Source organism: Pyxicephalus adspersus, chromosome 10, assembly GCF_032062135.1.
Source record: "Pyxicephalus adspersus chromosome 10, UCB_Pads_2.0, whole genome shotgun sequence".
NCBI lineage: Eukaryota > Metazoa > Chordata > Amphibia > Anura > Pyxicephalidae > Pyxicephalus > Pyxicephalus adspersus.
The window spans coordinates 57,075,087-57,094,683 of NC_092867.1; the positions used below are offsets into that span (position 1 = coordinate 57,075,087).

The following is a 19,597-nucleotide window of genomic DNA, read 5'->3' on the forward strand; positions in this document are numbered from 1 at the left end:
GTATCTGTTGAGCAGATGCTTATGCACACACCTTTTCACCATGAAGAGGTGGGCAGACATTGATAGGTAGTGGGTGGAACTGTGCAGCTTTAATAGTGCTTTAATTCTTTTTTTCTGACATTAGTAGTTGACAAATTACATGCCAGCTGCTAATTTTAGAATAATTGTCCCTTTTCCACTCTTAATGACTAAAGCACCAAAAAATGTAAAAGCTGTTTGAAGCTTGCTGTTACAAAGAATTTATTCTACTGAAATACTGTACATCAAGGTGGTTGGTACCCTGATGGGGGGCTCTAAATCTTTAGAAAGGGTGCTGTATATTCTAAGGACAGTCCTGGCCATATAAATACTTGCATATGACATACAACAAACAATACAAATTTTAGTGGGAAATGAGCCTAAGAATTATTGTTTTAATTTTAATAAAGAAAAAATCTTATGCCTCATTCTTGCCTCTATTTGTAGCCTTCTGAATTAAATTCCAATGGTAAGCTTTTTGCACAGGCTAACAATAATAATAAAAATTTTCCTCCATGAAAATCCAACCATTTAAGTCCATGCCTTGGAGTAGCAAGGTAAAGTACATAAAGAAAATATTAATTCAAGGTCCAAGCCAGATACCTGGCATCTCTTCTTGGATGCTAGTTCATCAGTGTTTGGGGTCAGGCTCGGAGCTGAGGAAATCCTCAGGATTGAGTGAAGGTGTTTATCAGTAAGACGACTCCTGTGCGATGTTTTGTTCATCTTCATCTTGGAGAATAGTTGCTCACACAACTAATGCGCTGCCGAACATAAAGAGCAGTTGAGCAGCTTGGGTACCGAGATGGGCATTGTGTCAGGGGTGCAACGTGGAAATTGTGCAGGTCATACTTTGACATCAGCGTGTCACTACACTATCCCAAAAAGTTCCTCTGTAATGCACAGATTTGAGTCCAATCCACAGAAGAAAACTGACAGCTGGGCAGTATCAGATGTGTCAGAGGACTTATAAAGGAGAGAAGCCATATTCATGTTCAGAATGTTGGGAATGGGAGAGAAGCCATTTTTATGTTTGGAGTACAGTAAATGCTTTACTTTAAAATTATCTCTTGCGAAACACCTGGTGGCTCACTCAAGCACAAAATCGTTCTTCTGCCCTGTATGGAGGAAATGTTTTTCTTGGAAATCATCGCTTATCTCACATGAAAGACTTCACACGGAGAGAAGCCATATTTTTGTTCTGAATGTGGTAAATGTTTTACAGACAGATCAAATCTTATTTACCATCTGAAAATTCACACCAGTGACTTGCCATACTTCTGTACAGAATGTGGGAAAGGCTTTATAGGGAAATCAGTCTTGGCTTTTCATAGTGTTCAAATATACAAGAGAAGGCATCAAAAATAATGACAAAGAGTTTTTTTAAAAAAAAATGTATTTAATGAATAATTAATCTACTGTTCCATATAAAGTACAAATTGTGGTGATAGTTCGCTTTAAGTGAAAGTAAAGCGTGAAGTAGAAAATCTATATGCAAACTCTGATTGTGAGAAATGATATAGTCAAAAGAAAATCCTGCTACTCATCAAAGACTTCACAGTTTGTGCAAAGAAATCCAGAATGGTCATGATCATTCGTACACCAGTGAAGATGTTTTCATATTCTGAATGCTGAAAAGTTTTTTCCTGAAGGCTCCATTTTATCAGAATATTCAAATTAAAGAACAGCAGCCAAATTTGTATTTAGAATGTGGAAAGGTTTTTAGAGACCATCTTGTCCCACTGGTGAGAAGCTTGATCCATGATTAGATTGCATGAAAGGTTTTACCTAAAGTCTTACCAAACATGGAAATCATATGGTTCTCAGTATTCGTTTTTGGAATACCAGACAACTACAACTACTAATCTACTTCATGAAAATTATCTCATCTCACACATGAAAAGTTTCACACGCAGCACAACCATATTCATGAACTAAAGTGGGAAAGAATATATATAGAAAAAAAAACATATTTGCCTAACATTCAACGTTTTGATGGTAGACATAGAATAACAACCTGGTCCCCAATGTTGTAGGATAGGGCTTTCAAACCTAGTGCTTCACTGATGGAAATATGCTTCTTTTTTTTTCGCAATCACCAGGGTACCCACCCTAAAGCTAAAGATTTACTTTAGGTTCCCCTGCTCTTAGTATTAACATATCATACATTTATTTATAAGTGTGCACTACAAAGAACTACTACAGCACAGGTAGTTCCCGGGTTACATATGAGATAGGGACTGTAGGTTTGTTCTTAAGTTGAATTTGTATGTAAGTCGGAACAGGTACATTATTTTATTAGGTGTAATAGGGAAAGATGTTTGTCTCATCATATTATTAGGCAATGTGGGGTCAGTTACTGTATAAAATCCCCTGTGAGTTAATCACAAAGCAAAAAAACAAATTTATATGGAGCCTGGATATTCATTAACTTCTGGAGCAAGCTTTGCTTTGATATGCAAAAAGAAACAACTGCAGAGTTTGTCCTGGTCATTAAAGAGTTACAAGAGGCTGAAGAAAGAGCTCACCCGTAAGATCACCCACAAAAGATTTCTTCAGCAAGTAGTGCAGGGAGCAGGGAAGCCTGTGAGTATCTAGGAAGCATCTGTATCCTTAACTCAGGGACTACATGTATGCCTTTATTAATGTATTTTTGAAATCTGAAGTATTTAAAAAACATAAAGTAAATAAATGAGTAAAGCCTATATGTAGCAATCACTGGGGAGACGACTTTAACTCATATTGCATATTTTTATGTATTACAGAATTGTGCTTGCCAGCAAGCGACCTTGCTGATCTGACAACCCACAAATGACAGGATTGTTACCGTGTCATAGACCGAAATCTCACCCGATGGACAAAAAACCCAGAAAAGAATCCATTTCTTGCCAACTACTATAACTGTTTTTTGGGGTTCCTTTTTCATAGACACTGCAAATCATCTTGATTTCTACACCTCACTTGCAGATTGATTTAAGCAAGCCTCACATGTTACGTTGCTGTTATGTTTGTAGTGCAGCTCTCCATCCAGAGGTGGAAAAGCATCCATATAGACAAAAGGCATAATTCTCCCTATCCTAAAGAAACCATCACTGGACCCCTCCCTACCCTCTAACTACCGTCCTATTTACCTTCTCCCATGTCTCCAAAATTCTTGAACGCCTTATCTACAAATGACGCTCCGATTACCAGAGCACCAACTCTCTCCTTGACCCTCTCCAGTTTGGTTTAAGAGCTGCCCATTCCACTGAAACAGCCCTTACTAAAGTGGCCAAAGACTTCATCGGAGCTAAGTCTCAAGGCAACTTTTTTCCTGCTCCTTCTCCTTTCCTCTGACACTGTTATCTCCCCCTTCTAATACAAATCATGGCTCCATTGGTATCAGTGAGACTCCTCTCTCTTGGTTTGCTTCCTATCTGTCTGACCGCTCCTTTCAATGTTAACTCCTCCTCACCCACTCTCGGAAAGAATTAGAATACCCGGCGTTCGCGTACGCGTTCCTTTGGCGGTTCCTGATGATGTCTGTGCATGCGCCCGTCGATGGGGGTCCTAGAGGGAATATTTATATTCATGATATCTACTAGGCCCTTGTTCGGACATAATTCTGTTACAGGTCTACAATTTAAAAAAAAAATTTCATGACAGTGTACCGCTTTTGGTACAGAAATCTAGACATCACTGAAACGCCCAGGTGGTTAATAATAATAATAATAAAGGGACGACACTTTCAGTAACCACGCCTTGACCTCACAACGATGTAACTGCACAAATAATTCCTATTCACTTGTGATAGCAAAATGCCAGTCAATGCAACTCCTTGCAGCCACCCAACTCCCCTGTCACTGCAACTCCTTGCAGCCACCCAACTCCCCTGTCACTGCAACTCTTTGCAGCCACCCAACTCCACTGTCACTGCAACCACCCAACTCCACTGTCACTGCAACTCCCTGCAACCACCCAACTCCACTGTCACTGCAACTCCCTGCAACCACCCAACTCCCCTGTCACTGCAACTCCTTGCAGCCACCCAACTCCCCTGTCACTGCAACTCCTTGCAGCCACCCAACTCCCCAGTCACTGCAACTCCTTGCAGTCACCCAACTCCCCTGTCACTGCAACTCCTTCCAGTCACCCATCTCCATTGTCACTGCAACTCCCTGCAGCCACCCAACTCCCCTGTCACTGCTAGGCATTATAGTCACCCAGCTCCCCTATCACTGCAACTCCTTGTAGTCACCCAACTCACCTGTCACTGTAACTCCTTGCTGCCACCCAACTCCCCTGTCATTGCTAAGCCTTATAGTCACCCAACTCCCCTGTCACTGCTAAGCCTTATAGTCACCCAACTCCCCTGTCACGGCTAAGCCTTTTAGTCACCCAGTTTCCATCACTGCTAAGCCTCATAGTCACCCAACTCCCCTGTCACTGTAACTTCTTGTAGCCACCCAGCTCACCTGTCACTCCAACTCCTTGTAGTCACTCAACTCCCGTCAATGCCAACCCTTATAGTCACCCAACTTCCCAGTCACTGCTAAGGCTTTTAGTCACCCAGCTCCCCTGTCACTGTAACTCCTTATAGTCACCCAACTCCTGTCACTGCTAGCCCTTCTAGTCACACAAGTACCCTGTAACTGCTAAGCCTTTTAGTCACCAGCTCCCCTGTAACTGCAACTCCTTGTAGTCACTCAACTCCCATCACTGCTAACCCTTGTAGTCACCCAACTTTCCTGTCACTGCTAAGCCTTATAGTCACCCAACTCCCGTCACTGTAACTCCTTATAGTTACCCAACTCCCCTGTCACTGCTAAGCCTTTTAGTCCCCCAGCTCCCCTGTCACTGTAACTCTTTGTGGTCACCAAACTTCCCTGTCACTGCAACTCCTTGCAGCCATCCAGCTCCCCGGTCACTGCTAGGCTATATAGCCACCCAGCTCCCCTGTCACTGCTAAGCCTTATAGCCACCTAACTCCACTGTCACTGCAACTCCTTGCAGCCACCCAACTTCCCTGTCACTGCACCATACACCCTACTCTTGTATGCAGCTGCCAAAACGTTTCCCTGTATCTCAGCACCCCTCATACATACTACTGTGTAAACATTTGAGATACTCAAAACCTCAAGACTACTAATGATTTGTTTCCTCACAGAACACGTCCCCCATCAAGTGATATCACTTCCGGGTCGTGCTGCAGTAGGCGGGGCTTAGATCAGCCACTAGAGTTCGTGCACATAACAGAGTGTCTAGGAGGCTCGGCTACTTCTTAAAGTTTTTTTCTTAAATAAAAAACAAGTAAATTCAGCCTTTATTTTACATTAATTTTGTATAGAAAGAAACAGGTAAATATAGTAAGTATAATTATTTCATAGTTGTTTACTTCCTTTATTTCTGGAATTGTCCTCAGTGCTGATTATTGGTGGCCATTTTGTTGTAGTGCACAAAAAAAAAATCAAAACATGAAGTAACGCAGAAAGGTTCAAGCTGGCTTCCCAGTGAAGAGTAAGTAATATTGTCTTATTATGAGAGGAAAGAAGAAAGAAGGGGGTCCTATTAGGCGCTGTGCACTGGATGGGGGGTTCGTGTCACCTCCATTAATCATCATCATTAAATGAAGAGCTCCTCGGGGGCTGGCGATGATGGGAGAACTTTCTCTAAACGACCTACATTTTATACAGCTATTGATGAGGGAAAGAATCGTTGCTATGTAAATTCTACAAAAACATTGACTTGTGTGATTGTTATTTTGTTGTTTCATTAGGTTATTATTAATGTCAGTGGTATAAAAAAAATGCTGCGGAAAGTTTAACAGCTGATTATTATGTTTTTTAGAACTTCAAAGGACCCAAGGATCTGTAGACTGACCTCATCATGGAGAACCGTTCGCCCCTCACATCCCCGGGTAAGAGGAGATTTTTATTGTTTTTGAGAGAAGAATATTGAGGAGCCACCTATATACACACATCTTCTGATATAAAGATGTAGAGCCTATGGTCCTGATTTATGAAAGCTCTCCAAGGCTGCAGAGGATACTCTTTCAGAAGTGAAGCTGGGTGATCCAGAAAACATGGAATGGATTTTTAATAATCATTTGCTATTTGAATCCTGGACCAGATCCATTTCAGGTTTCTTGGATCACCCAGCTTCACTGATGAAAGTGTATTCTCTCCAGCCTTGGAGAGCTTTAATAAATCAGGGTCCCTGTATTCAGTCAGTGTGTGTGTTTCCTACAGATGGATCCACAAATACCCGAGAGAGATGTCCCTGTCCTCTGTATTTACAGGATTCCATAAACGAGGACAATGAGGTCCCTCAGGCTGATCAGGTAGGTGGTGTTGAAAAGTTTAATTAAAATAGATATACCTAATAAAGCAAGAGTCAGTCACTCTGATAATAATGTTGTATTTTATCCTTCTTTAGATTGAAGGCCTAGTTGTAGTTAAAGTTGAAAATGAAGAACTGGACATCATGGGTGATGATTTGTGTAAGGAGGAGGAAATCCCTCCAGAGATCAGCACAGGTGAGTTATAAACACTAAAAGAGTCCCAGATTCCCCCTGTTCGGTCACTACAATAATCTCTTTTTCTCCCCCCTCCTCTGTCAGTAGACAGTAATGAGGGGACAGTATGTGCCTAGTGAGGGGAGTCAGGAGCCATCAGCCTCTACTGGACTCGGGCTCTCCTCCTCGCATCATGTCTCTGTATGTCACCAGCCAGGAGACGTGACCAGTCTACCCCCACATACACACTCTGGGGTCTCTCCTACTACTCTCACTCTCATTTTTATTTATAGACCCCAGTAACACTCAGATAGATGTAAAAGCTGGGGAAGAGAAAAAAGAACATGTGAGGATTAAAGAGGAAGAAAATAATTCAGAGATCAGCACAGGTTAGTAAAAAACATGAAATTTGTGAATCCTCCTAACAGAATTTACATGGTAAGATTTCACTTATTTGCCTTTATGTTTTTTCCCAGGTGGCCCTTATACCACAAATACATCTGAAAGATGGCCTAACCCTCTGTATTCCCTGGATTTCACACAGGAATATTGCAAGAGCTCTCTGGAACATGAGGTAGTTATAATTTACTTGGAGGTGGTTTACGATTTATGATAAAATTTCGCTATCTAATTTTATTTTCTTTATTTTTTTTTAAAGAAAAAGAGCCTGTGTGAATTTACATCTGAAGATTTCAGGACAAACATGTGGGGCAATGAACTAAGTAGGAAGGAGGAAATCCCTCCAAAGATCAGCACAGGTGAGTAATAAACACTAAATCCAGAAAAGATTCTCCAATTCTCCTTGTTCAGTCACTACAACAATCTCTTGTTCTCCCCCCTATCTGTCAGGAGACTGTAATGGGGGGACAGTGCCCAGTGAGGGAGTCAGGAGCCATCAATGGTGGGGGGGACAGTATGTGCCCAGTGAGGGAGTCAGGAGCCATCAGCCTCTATTGGACCCCAGGTTTCCTCCCCACATCATGTCCCTGTATGTCACCAGCCAAGTGATGTGACCAGTCTCCCCCACACACACACTCTATGGGGTCTCTCATACATCTCACTACAGGGGGCTTCCCTCTCATCTTTATTCACAGATACCAGAGACAATCAGAAAAATGTCAAAGCTGAGGAGGAGGAAAAAGAACATATAAGGATCAAAGAAGAGATCAGTACAAGTGAGTAAAGAACCCACTAAACAAATAATTGGTAAACATTGACCAGTAGTGTGTGAATCTGTCCTGATCTTAGTCTTCTAACATCTAACATACCAGGGAATTTTGTGTCTCCATCCTAGTTGTGTTGTTAGGGGAGTTTGAATCAATACAGGGACCGGGGTTTTTTTTCTAAGGGCTCTCTATATGTAAAAGTAGCCTGGCCTAGAAAGAGGAGAATTTGCAAATGGTACTACGACTCTTTTGCGTTTTGATGTAGGGGTAAAGCTATGATAATAGATTGGGTTACTAAAATTTGCAGGGGCTTTTAAACTCTTGTAACTCCCAGGATGAGTAAATATTTTTGGATGATATTCAACCCTCGATTGACTTGACTCAGCATAATTTATCTACAATTTTCTAAAGTAAAGTGTTTTTTATATTTATCTATAGAACCATCATTTCTACTTTTCCCTTTTCAGGTAAATTGAACAAAAATAACCTCCACATTGTGTTACCTCTCCAGGTGGTAATATAGAAAATGAGGAGATCACATCCAATTCTTCAGAAGAAAACCCACTGATACCAAGTCTCAAGCCAGCATCACGAAGCACCAAACTGTCATGTGATCTCTTCACACATGGTCAGTGTATTCTCAATCGCTCGTGTTGTGACACCAATGAGCCTCCAGAATGTTTAACCAAGACAGACAAGCTTATCTCAGACCAGGGTGCCCACAAAGGGAATACGCCTTTTTCATGGTCCAAGCCTGAAAATTGTCTTTTCCAAAGATCGCATCTTACTATACACAAAAAATCTCAAAATGTAGAGAAGCCATATTCATGTTCTGAATGCAGTAAATGCTTCACTCGACGGTTCAGTCTCATTGTCCATCAGAGAACGCACACGGAGGTAAAGCCATATTCTTGTTCAGAGTGCGGGAAGTCTTTTACTCAAGGGTCAAACCTTGCAGCCCATCAAAGAACTCACTCTGGGGAAAAGCCTTTCTCCTGTTCCAAATGTGGCAAACGTTTTCCTAGCAAGACGTCTCTTATCAGACACGAACAAGTTCATACAGAGGAAAAGAGAACTTGCTTAACTGAGAAGCCGTATTCATGTCCAGAATGTGGGAAAGGTTTCACTTGGAGAACCAGGCTTATGGTTCATCAAAGAACTCACACAGGGGAGAAACCTTATTCATGTTCAGAGTGTGGAAAGCGTTTTTATTTTCAATACTTACTTCATGAGCACCGTAGGGCCCACACAGGAGAGAAACCATTTTCTTGTTCAGAATGTGGGAAATGTTTTACTTGGAGAACCAGGCTTATCGTACATCAAAGAACACACACTGGGGAAAAGCCATATTCATGTTCAGAATGTGGGAAGTGTTTTTATTTTCGCTATTTACTTATTGAACACCATAGAGCTCACACAGGAGAGAAGCCATTTTCATGTTCGGAATGTGGAAAGTCGTTTTCCCAGAAGGAATGTCTTATTTCCCATCTAAGAACTCACACAGGGGAGAAGCCCTATTCCTGTTTGGAATGTGGGAAGCATTTTTCTTCAAAGCATTTACTTACTGTTCACCATAGAGCTCATACAGGAGAAAAACCCTATTTGTGTTCGGAATGCGGGAAGGGCTTTGCTAAAAGAGCATATCTTGTTATGCATCAGACAACTCACACTGCGATGAAACCTTTTTCGTGTTCTAAATGCAGTAAATGTTTTAGTCGGAAATCTACACTTCTAACACATGAAAAGACTCATACACGAGAAAAGGTGTATCCCTGCTTGGAATGTGGGAAATGTTTTTCAGAGAAAGGAAATCTAGCTTCACATCAAGCAATTCACACCGGAAATCTTCCATATTCCTGTTCTGAGTGTGGGAAAGGCTTTACTAATAAATCAAATCTGACAGCCCATAATCGTGTGCACACTGGGGTGAAGCCGTATTTTTGCTCTGAATGTGGTAAATATTTTACTCGGAGGTCATCTCTGATCAGACATGGAAAGGTTCACACAGGGGAGAAGCCCTATTCTTGTTCTATTTGTGGCAAATGTTTTGCTGAAAAGTCATGGCTGACAAGACACCAGAGATCTCATACGAGGGAGACGCCATTTTCTTGCTCGAAATGCGGCGAATGTTTTTCATGGAAGTCATCTCTGATTAGACATGAGAGAGTTCATGAGGGGGACAAGCCTACCATGTAATGTGCAAAAATAACAAAATAAAAAGCGTCCACATTTGTGGGATAGTAAATTTTTAAAAAATATGTGAAAACCCACCTAAATGGTGACGTGATGCGGTAGGTCTCAGTTCTAGAAAGTGAAACGTCTATAATGTTGTCTGCACATCCCATTGGCTCCATCACTGTGGTGACATCACGATGGGGAACAACAAGGGACCGATGGATGAATCAGTCATATTTATGTGAACAAGAGGTATTGAAGAAGGAAGTACCGTATTTTTCCGCTGTATAAGACGCACCCAATTTTAAAGGAGGAAAATCTAGAAAAAAAAGATTTTGAAAGATTATTCCCCTTCTGATCACTCATGGCCAATTTAAATTCCCCTTCTGATCACCCTGTGCCAATTTATCCCCTTCTGATCACTCTGTGCCAATTTATCCCCTTCTGATCACTCTGTGCTTTTTTTCCACTGTACGGCAGTTAGGACAGGGAACAGCAGGTGGCGCTGTGCCGGCTTCTTTCGCTCTGCACTACAGACAGGAGAAGACACGCGCTGCTGCCAGAGGAGAAGAGACACACGCTGCATGCAGCCAGCGAGGAGAAGAGACACACGCAGGATAGGGTATCGGGTGAGTATATTTTTTTAATTATTTTATAACACAGTTTTGGGGAAGAAAAAGTGCGTCTTATACGGCAAAAAATACGGTATTACATAGGTAATCTTGTTGAAAAAAGTTCAACCAGTAGGAAATTAACATATCCCAGATAAAACCCTTTAGACATTTGATCCAGAGGAAGGCAAAAAATCAGTTTCAATTTGCTCCAACAAGGGGAAAAAAAAATCCTTCCTGATCCCGTGAGCAAATCTGATTTCCCCTTGATCAACAATCTCTGTTGTCTTTACTTTAATACCCAGTTATATTCTGTACTTCTAGAAAAGCATCCAGAAACCTTTCTTTATGCCGATGTTAAACTTTTTTTTTCCTGCAGACGCAAGGAGTACCCCTTTTTTCTTTGCAATGACCATAAAGTGAACAATCGGGGAATGTGTTTCCATTTTTGCTGGCAATTATACATTTCCGACTTTCAGGTGGCATTCTAGTAAAAGTAAAGGTGAGCTTAACATACATTACTTGAAATGGAACATTACCACGTTAGCTCTTATTACTAAAAACCAAAAAGACCACCAAACGTATCAGTCCTTTGACAGTGATTCAGCAGGAGGTAATTTAGAAACAAGGTAAATGTACATTAGGACTCTTCAAAGGAAGGATAAGTACAACAATAAATAAAATACTGTGCGAAAAAATGTGTGTAATAAAATATTCTGAATGAAACAAAAACTTCGAAAATGTGTCTGTGATTGTTGTACAGTTTATAGGTTGCTTATACTCTAATACTTTCTTACATTGTTACCGATCGGTGTATTATTCTTTCTTCCACTTACCATAAGTGCTAGGTCTTTTTTTGTTTCCACTTACTTTCAAGTCTTAGGCATTACAGTTCTTTTGCTGGAAATAATCTTTGTGATAGGAGAATAAACGATCACTGTACATACATTGTTCATAATTTCTATGGAGAGGGGAGGTGGGGGGTGAGTGAGAGTCCTCTTGTGTCCTCCATAGCACCAATATTAGGTTTAAATAAATGATGTTAGATCGATAAAGGTAGCATTGCCCCTGAAAGTCGCACCAGATTTGATTCACTACTGTGTTGCTAACTCTTCTTGTTGCTGTAAAGGAAGCTGTAGTGCAGGACTTACAGTACAAGGATCTTCTTGATGTATACATTCTGCAGATTGATCCTTTCTGCACCTACCTGCTGCTTTCTCCACTAGTCATCAGGGACCGCTCTGACATGAAAAAGAAAAGCCCTACTTTTCTGTGACCTCCTTAAAAAACAGGGTGTGGAACAAGGCATGGTAAGTCGGTTACAAAGAAAATGCTGGTGACTATTATTTTGCCCTATTTTGTCTACATTACAGGTCCACTTTATTCATTGTTGGGGATCTCATAAGCTGGGTCCACCACAAAATTTTAAAATGCAAAAGCAAGACAATAGGAAATTGAATAGATTAGCATTTAAATCATGGAATGACTGGTTGGTATGAATGTTGTCAGATATATATATATATATATATATATATGGGCAGCACGTTGGCTCAGGGGTTAGCACTCCGGCCTTTGCAGCGCTAGGTCCCAGGTTCGATGGGTGTCTGCGTGGGTTTCCTCCGGGTACTCCGGTTTCCTCCCACAACCCAAAAACATGCAGTTAGGTTAATTGGCTTCTCCCTAACAATTGACCTGAGGCTACATTAATCACATATGACTATGGTAGGGAAATTAGATTGTGAGCTCCTTTGAGGGACAGTTAGTGACCAGCTGCAGTTGAAAGAACAAGTAAGGCTGGTTATCTTGTGTTGGTACACTAAGATCATATTTATATTTCATGATTGTCTAGGCACACCTGAATAGTGGCACATTTATTTATAAGTTCAATTTTATTATTAGAAAATCTAAACCTAAGGTTCAGTTTGGCTTTAAAACAGGACCAAAATTTTTATTTATATTCCCAAAGAGCACCAAACGTTAAACTGGGAGCACTGTGCAACACATTACAACCCTGAGTATGGTGTGCAGGGAAAACTTATAATACAAGGGCAAGTTTTGGGTAGTTTATCTGTTTTTATTCAGAAAAAAAGTAGAGAAATACGAGAAGATTGCATTATATAACACACAAATTGGGAGATGCCATATGCCAACAAAAGTAATATAATATTACAGTTAGTCCATGGATTACATATGAGATAGGGACTGTAGGTTTGTTCTTAAGTTGAATTTGTATGTAAGTCGGAACAGGTATATTATTTTAGTACATGCAATTAGGACAGATGTTTGTCTCAATATATTATTAGGCAGCGTGGTGTACGTTATTGTATAAAATCCTCACTGTGAGTTAATCACAAACAAAACAAAAAAAAAAACAAAGAAAAAAATTGGAGATATTCATTAACCTCTGGAGCAAGCTGTGGTTTAATATGCAAAAAAACTGCAGAATTTGTCTTGGTCATTAAAGAGGTACAAGAGGTAAGGAAATGTAATAGATTTCTTCTGCATGTCATGCCCTCCCCTGACAAGCAGGGAAGCCCCATTCAGGAGTCGTCTGTATATCAGATGTCCTTAACTCGGGGACTACCTGTACAGTGTACATGGAACCCAAATTATCTTTGGAATAGAAGTACAATGGTCAGCCAATTTTTTGGTGGTCATTAGTAATCCAAAATGGCAGATTAATAATGACCACCCCAACAATGTTGGTGCATATCTGTAGGAACAATTGATTTTCTCTGGAATTTTCACTAACAATTGTTTCGGATGATGGAAATATTGTGCCTTTAGCCTTTTTAGTGGTGTCATAACTGGTATAAATGCTAATACATTTGCCCTGATTCATCAAGCAAAATCGGACGCTCGCGCATTCGTATTCGCGAGCTGAAATCGGAAGGCATCGCGCTAGTCATCAACTGGATAAGATCGCGGCCAGAGCCGCGCATCTCCGGCAGCTTTACACTGGCGAGCAGGCATATATATATATATATATATATAGAGCAATATACACAAATATATATATGGAAAATACTTTTACCATTAAATCCTCCCCAACTCAACTTTATTTTATTTTTTTAACTAATACAAGATCTGTTTACTGGCGTACCTATGTAAAGGGTCATATTGATCAATGATAATGACATGTCCAAGTGCAAAAAAAAAAAAAACAGCCAATTTTGACAGACTGCACAAGTGCTATTTGCAAGTGAATTTCTATCACCTGTGCACTTAAGTTTGAGCATATATAAGGGTGTGTTTTAACTTGCTTTTTCCTTTTGTCTTTGTCTTTTCTTTGAGGGGCTGTTATTTTGTTTGTTATCCTAATCTATGTTGCTGCATTTGATACTTTGCTTTGTTTTTACTTTGAATTTTTAAATGTCTACTTTGCAATTTTGAAGTCAATTTTAATGCTATGGTATTGTGTTTGTGGACAAATTGTTTTGCAAAATGATGCTTTTTTTTATTTTTAACACTTTTCCTTCCGCGAAAGCTGAAAAACCGCGAAGTAGGATTTCCCCCTAGGAATTTTCGTGTATGCGGGTACAAGAATGTTTTACATACAGTAATAAACATTAATCAACATTGCTTTCTGAGAGAGGCGAAGAGTCTTGTGTTGGTGGCGGAGATACAAGAGAAGATGCTAAGTGAGGCTACGATGATGCGCAGACAACTCACAGGGATAAATCCACTCGTACTCTCATTGGTGGATGTCGCACCGGTAACCAATCACACGCCTTTATGAGAGCCCGTGGTATGTACTCATCTCTTTGTTTGACATGCAGGGATCCTTCTCTCTCGCGCATCAACATGAAACAACGCTCCTTTCCGCAATGTGGCTGCCGACATGATTGTACTTTTTCATTTTTATTTTTTGATGAATATTTTGGAAAAACCCGCGAAGCACTGAAGCCGCAAAACATGAAGTGCGAAGTGGCGAGGGAACACTGTAGTGGTGTGGGCCTGGAGGAAAAAACCTAATCAGGTGGGCAGGGAACGCAGACCTCCAACACTCCTGGTCCTAGTTGTCAAAAAGACTGATGGCGAGGGTTTAGCCTTGGACAGAATAAACACTGCATGTTTTTTAGAACTGTAGTAAATGCCCTGCTGAAATGCACGTACTTGTCATTAGCCAAGATGTTCTTTCTTGTGGATTCGACTACTATGTGAAGCTAGGTCCGACTTCCTTTTAAACCCTTTCCCACACTCCGTACAGCAGTACGAGAAGTCGCCAGTGTGAATTTTCTGGTGGGAAGTAAGATTTGATCTGTCAGTAAAACATTTCCCACATGAAGAACAGGAATAAGGCTTCTCCCCCGTGTGAAGTCTTTCATGTGTGATGAGCGAAGATTTCCGTGAAAAACGTTTCCCACATTTAGAACAGAAAAATGGTTTTGTTCCTGTGTGAGCCACCAGGTGTTTCGCAAGAGTTGACCTTGTTGTGAAGCATTTGTCGCATTCTGAACATGAAAAAGGCTTCTCTCCCGTGTGAGCCCTATGGTGCACTGTGAGTGAATGTTTTGAAGAAAAACACTCTCCACATTCTGGACATGAATATGGCTTCTCCCCAGTATGAGTCCTCTGATGGGAGATCAGGCGTTTCCTCTCGAAAAAACACTTTCCGCATTCTAGACATGAAAAAGGCTTCTCCCCTGTATGAGCTCTATAGTGTTTAATGAGTAGATGTTTAAAAGAGAAACACTTTTCACACTCTGAACATGAATAAGGTTTCTCCCCTGTATGAGTCATCTGATGGTAGGCAAGACTTTTGCTTTGGGAAAAACATTTCCCACATTCTGAACAAGAATATGGCTTAACTCCGGTGTGAGTCCTCTGATGTACAATAAGGTTGGGCCTCCAAGTAAAACACTTCCCGCACTCTGAACATGAAAATGGTTTCTTTCCTGTATGACTCATCTGATGCAAGACAAGATGATCCCTCTGAGAAAAAGACTTACCACATTCTGTACATGAGAATGGCCTCCCCCCTGTGTGACTTATCTGATGGGAGACCAGATGGTCACTCTGGGAGAAACCTTTCCCACATTCGGAACATGAAAATGGCTTCTCAGCCGAGTGAGTCCTCTGGTGTGAAATTAGATGCTGTTTTTGAAAAAAACACTTCCCACATTCCGAGCACGTAAATGGGTTATCCCCAGTATGAACTTTTTCATGTCTGATAAGATATGATTTAACAGGAAAACTTTTACCACATTCAGAACAGGAAAATGGCTTCTCCCCAGAATGAATTTTCTGATGGGTTTTGAGATGTGATCGCTTAGCAAAACGCTTCCCACATTCAGAACATAAATAAGGTTTCACACTTCTGTGAGTTCTTTGATGATCACGGAGACTAGATCTCAAGCTGAAACATTTCCCACATTCCGAACATGAATATGGCTTCTCTCCTACTTCACCTGTCCGTTTTGAGGTAAGGTCTGGAGTCTGATGTGATTCAGTACCTTCACTGTTTTCACAGTTAGAGTGATCCGGAAAACCAACTTTAGAGGGTTTAGAAGACATATATGTACTACAAGATACAGGACAGGGGTTCGGAGTAATGGGAGAACTGGACTGGATGTCATCATCTTCCATATCGTCATCTGGAGAGTTGTCGGATTGTTCTTCCATGTGGTATCGTCCATCTGGAGGATAAAATCAATTATTATAAATAAGACTAAGAAAGTAGAACAGCTTTTAGTCCAGGTATAAATTAGAACAAAACAAAAAACAACTTAAATATAAAAATATTTGGCAAAAAATCAAATTTGTCTCTAAAACAACTCCTAGAAGATGGATTTTCCACGTATGTGGTTGAAAGAGGTCTACTTTGACTTGGCAGCACTTCATAGTAATAACTCACCTATGCCAATCTCTTTAATTTTCATGGGTCCTTTTTCATCCTTGTTTGCTTTGATGGCTCTCTGAGTGTCTCCGTGACCTGTGAATTAAATGAAAGTGAAGCCTCCTATACTGAGATGTATGAGAGAACTCCGGGAGGTGACTCCCCTCACTGGGCACATACTGTCTCCACATACTGTCTACTGACAGAGGAGGGGGAGAAAGAGAAGAGGAGATTGTTGTAATGACTGAACATGACTGGAGAATCTGGGACTCACCTGTGTTGATCTCTAAAGAAATGTTTCCCTTTTTACGTGGTTGATTGCCCTTCATATTTTTCCCAACCAAATCTTCTGTTCTAGATTTTGTAAGGTCTTCGTTCTACATAACATAAAGTATAAGAAAGTTATCAAGATTTTTGGACACACATGTTGTATTATACATAGGCACAGGCCATCTACCTGATTCTCCTGATGTTCTTTTGTGGAATCCCGACAATACAGAGCACGAGGACATCTCTCTGGGGTACTTCTCTTACTGGCTCCACCTATAGGAAGCACCCATATCTAATGAATAGTGTTGTGTGAACACGGATACTCTGGAAAAAAACTACCGTATTTTTTGCCGTATAAGACGCACTTTTTCTTCCCCAAAACTGGGGGGGGGGGGGGGGAGTTGGTGCGTCCTATACGACAAATGTGTTATAAAATAATTAAAATAAGATACTCACCCGATACCCGATCCTGCGTGTGTCTCTTCCCCTCGCTGGCTGCATGCAGCGTGTGTCTCCTCTCCTCTCTGGCAGCAACATGTGTCTCCTCCTGGCTGCAGTGAAAGAAGCCGGCACAGCGCCCCCTGCTGTTCCCTGTCCTAACTGCCGTACAGTGGAAAAAAAGCACAGAGTGATCAGAAGGGGAATTTAAATGACACAGAGTGATCAGAAAGGGAATTTGAAAGGCACAGAGTGATCAGAAAGGGAATTTGAATGGCACAGAGTGATCAGAAGGGGAATACTGGTATGAATGGCACATGAGTGATCAGAAGGGGAATAATCTTTCAGAATCTTTTTTTTCTAGATTTTCCTCCTTTAAAGCTGGGTGCGTCTTATATTCTGTCTTATACGGCAAAAAATACTGTAATTCTTCAATAATCTATTTTTTACCTGTGCTTATCTCTATAGGAATGTCCTCCTCTTCAACCTTCACACATCTTACTTCTAGCTCCTCAACTTTAACATTTTGATCTGGAGCTGGACTTTTTTCAGGCTCTGCAAATGAAGACATATTTCTTACAGAGGAGTCTGGCAGTGTAAAATGGTCCAATAACTCCTGACTCCAACAGTGGGAAAACGCTCTCTCCCCCGTTACTGTCTACTAATGGAGGAGGGGGTAGAGGAGGTTGTTGTAGTGACTAAACTAGAAGAATCCGGGACTATTTTTCTGGATTTAGTGTTTTTTTACTTACCCGTTCTGATCTCTGGAAGGGCTTCCTCACTGTACTGTTGATCCACCATCTCATACATCTCTTCTTCTTCTTCTTCAACTTTGACAACAATGAGTCCTTCACCCTGTGTAAGACATATTATGTTCTTTGTAAACTTAGCTGTTTTATAGCAATAAACATGATAAAAAGTGTACTTGTGTCTCTTTAATCTATGCACCTGATCCTCTTGAGGGATCTCCTGATCTTCCTGTGTGGAATCCCGGAAATACAGAGGACGGGGACATCTCTCTGGGGTATTTCTGGATCCATCTGTTGGAAACACACACACTGACTGAATACATTGTCTTATTATCTTTAAATCAGAGGATGTGTGTATCTCTGGGTGGAATACCTCAATACTCTTCTTTCCTTTACAAGAACTGAAAGTTTTCTCTTACCCTGAGATGCAATGGGTGGCCGGTTCTCCATCATTACGTTCTTGTGATTCTTCTTTATACTTTAATTCCTTTTCCTTTACAAGCAATAAATCAACAATATTATGACACACAATAGGAGCGTATCTGAAACAAAAAAGAAATTTTATTTACACAATATAACAAAATGAGAATAAAAGCAGTTTATGGTCCTCCATTATACTGCATCCTAGACATGCCCAGTTGTGTTGAATGGCTATATTACCCTGGACATGGGTGGCATATATCCCTGAAAACCAAAAACCTGTCATCAGCAGTGTAACAACAGACAAAATCTTGTTGTACGATCACAAGTACACTTGTGAACCAAATGTTTCTAGTCATCAAACCTTTAAAGGTTTCTTGTATATCATGTTTTTAGGCATGAATAAAAATTTGCTTCCATGCCCACTGAGCGTCTATTCTCCTGGAGATCCATTCCACGAGATATGTGCCCATTCAGCCAAAGCAGCATTTGTAAGTTCGGGTATTGATTTTGGTGGAGAGAACGTGGCTTGCAATCTGTCTTCCAGTTTATCAGTTAATGTGTTCAGTAGGGATAAGGTCAAGGCTGTACACAGGGGACTGGAGTTCCACCACAACCAACCTGTTTTAACCAAGTCTTTAAGGAGCCGAACCTGAAAAAAAACCCTTCTCCAAACGTTACCGCAAATTTGTAGCACAGTTGTCTAAAACAGCTTGGTAGGCTGTACACATGATTGTACTCTTTGCCTGAATTAAAAAATCTCTTCCTGTTCTCAAATACATAGCTAGCTGTGTGATGGGAAACCACATTCTGCATTCTCCACGAAAAGAATTGTACATGTAGCTCCAATTTATGAAACATGGAGGATCAGCATAACATGCGTAATATTTTCTTTTTTTTTTTTTAAATGTAAATTTGTATTAAAGCTTTTAACATATGTATATATATAAGTATACAACAAAGCAGGATCACAAAGAAAAAAAATCAAATAAAACATATGATAAACAATAAGAGAAAGGTAGGCGCAAAATACAGAATGATGTCAAAACATGAAAACAAACATCATTAAATACATACAAAACCACAGGAACAAAACAAGATTAATTTTACAAATACACCTGTGTTTTTCTAACCCTTTGTATCGATTATATCAATACACAATCAGTACTTATCTAGCATCAAGTAAAACAAATAAGCATTCCTAAATAAACGCATTTGCAAAAAAAAAAAAAAAAAAAGGAAAGAAAGGAAAAAGAAGAAAAGACGAGGACACATCGAAGTCCAAGATCTCACTAGGGCAGGGGTCTGCAACCTGTGGCTCTTCAGCCTTCTTGTTGTGGCTCCCTTCGGCTGCTGCGGGGAGATCTCTGATGGGGGATCCCCTTCCTCCCAAGACACTGCGGAGGAGGGGGATTCCC

General features: G+C 40.6%; 2 protein-coding genes across 3 annotated transcripts in view; one reads left to right on the forward strand and one right to left on the reverse strand.

Annotated features, from left to right (window-relative positions):
- The first annotated feature begins 3,484 nt into the window (after positions 1-3,484).
- The window catches only part of LOC140338970 (uncharacterized), a 50,000-nt gene continuing 33,887 nt past the window's right edge, over positions 3,485-19,597 (forward strand). Inside the window, exons 1-10 of the mRNA XM_072423375.1 lie at positions 3,485-5,514; positions 5,845-5,914; positions 6,246-6,337; positions 6,433-6,532; positions 6,805-6,900; positions 6,988-7,085; positions 7,170-7,269; positions 7,606-7,686; positions 8,189-9,860; position 9,899. Coding sequence (XP_072279476.1) covers positions 5,884-5,914; positions 6,246-6,337; positions 6,433-6,532; positions 6,805-6,900; positions 6,988-7,085; positions 7,170-7,269; positions 7,606-7,686; positions 8,189-9,860; position 9,899 — 2,271 coding nt within the window. The 5' untranslated portion in view covers positions 3,485-5,514; positions 5,845-5,883. The remainder of the gene's footprint in view (positions 5,515-5,844; positions 5,915-6,245; positions 6,338-6,432; positions 6,533-6,804; positions 6,901-6,987; positions 7,086-7,169; positions 7,270-7,605; positions 7,687-8,188; positions 9,861-9,898; positions 9,900-19,597) is intronic.
- The window catches only part of LOC140338966 (uncharacterized), a 7,470-nt gene continuing 1,816 nt past the window's right edge, over positions 13,944-19,597 (reverse strand). The window contains exons 3-10 of one of the 2 annotated variants that reach the window (XM_072423364.1): positions 18,179-18,301; positions 17,959-18,050; positions 17,763-17,865; positions 17,461-17,565; positions 16,760-16,845; positions 16,577-16,679; positions 16,321-16,398; positions 13,944-16,102 (exon numbers count right to left, since the gene is read on the reverse strand). In XM_072423364.1, coding sequence (XP_072279465.1) covers positions 14,586-16,102; positions 16,321-16,398; positions 16,577-16,679; positions 16,760-16,845; positions 17,461-17,565; positions 17,763-17,865; positions 17,959-18,050; positions 18,179-18,212 — 2,118 coding nt within the window. In that variant the 5' untranslated portion in view covers positions 18,213-18,301 and the 3' untranslated portion in view covers positions 13,944-14,585. Of the gene's footprint in view, positions 16,103-16,320; positions 16,399-16,576; positions 16,680-16,759; positions 16,846-17,460; positions 17,566-17,762; positions 17,866-17,958; positions 18,051-18,178; positions 19,408-19,597 lie in introns of those variants that run through there. The other variant, XM_072423365.1, reaches the window with a different exon arrangement.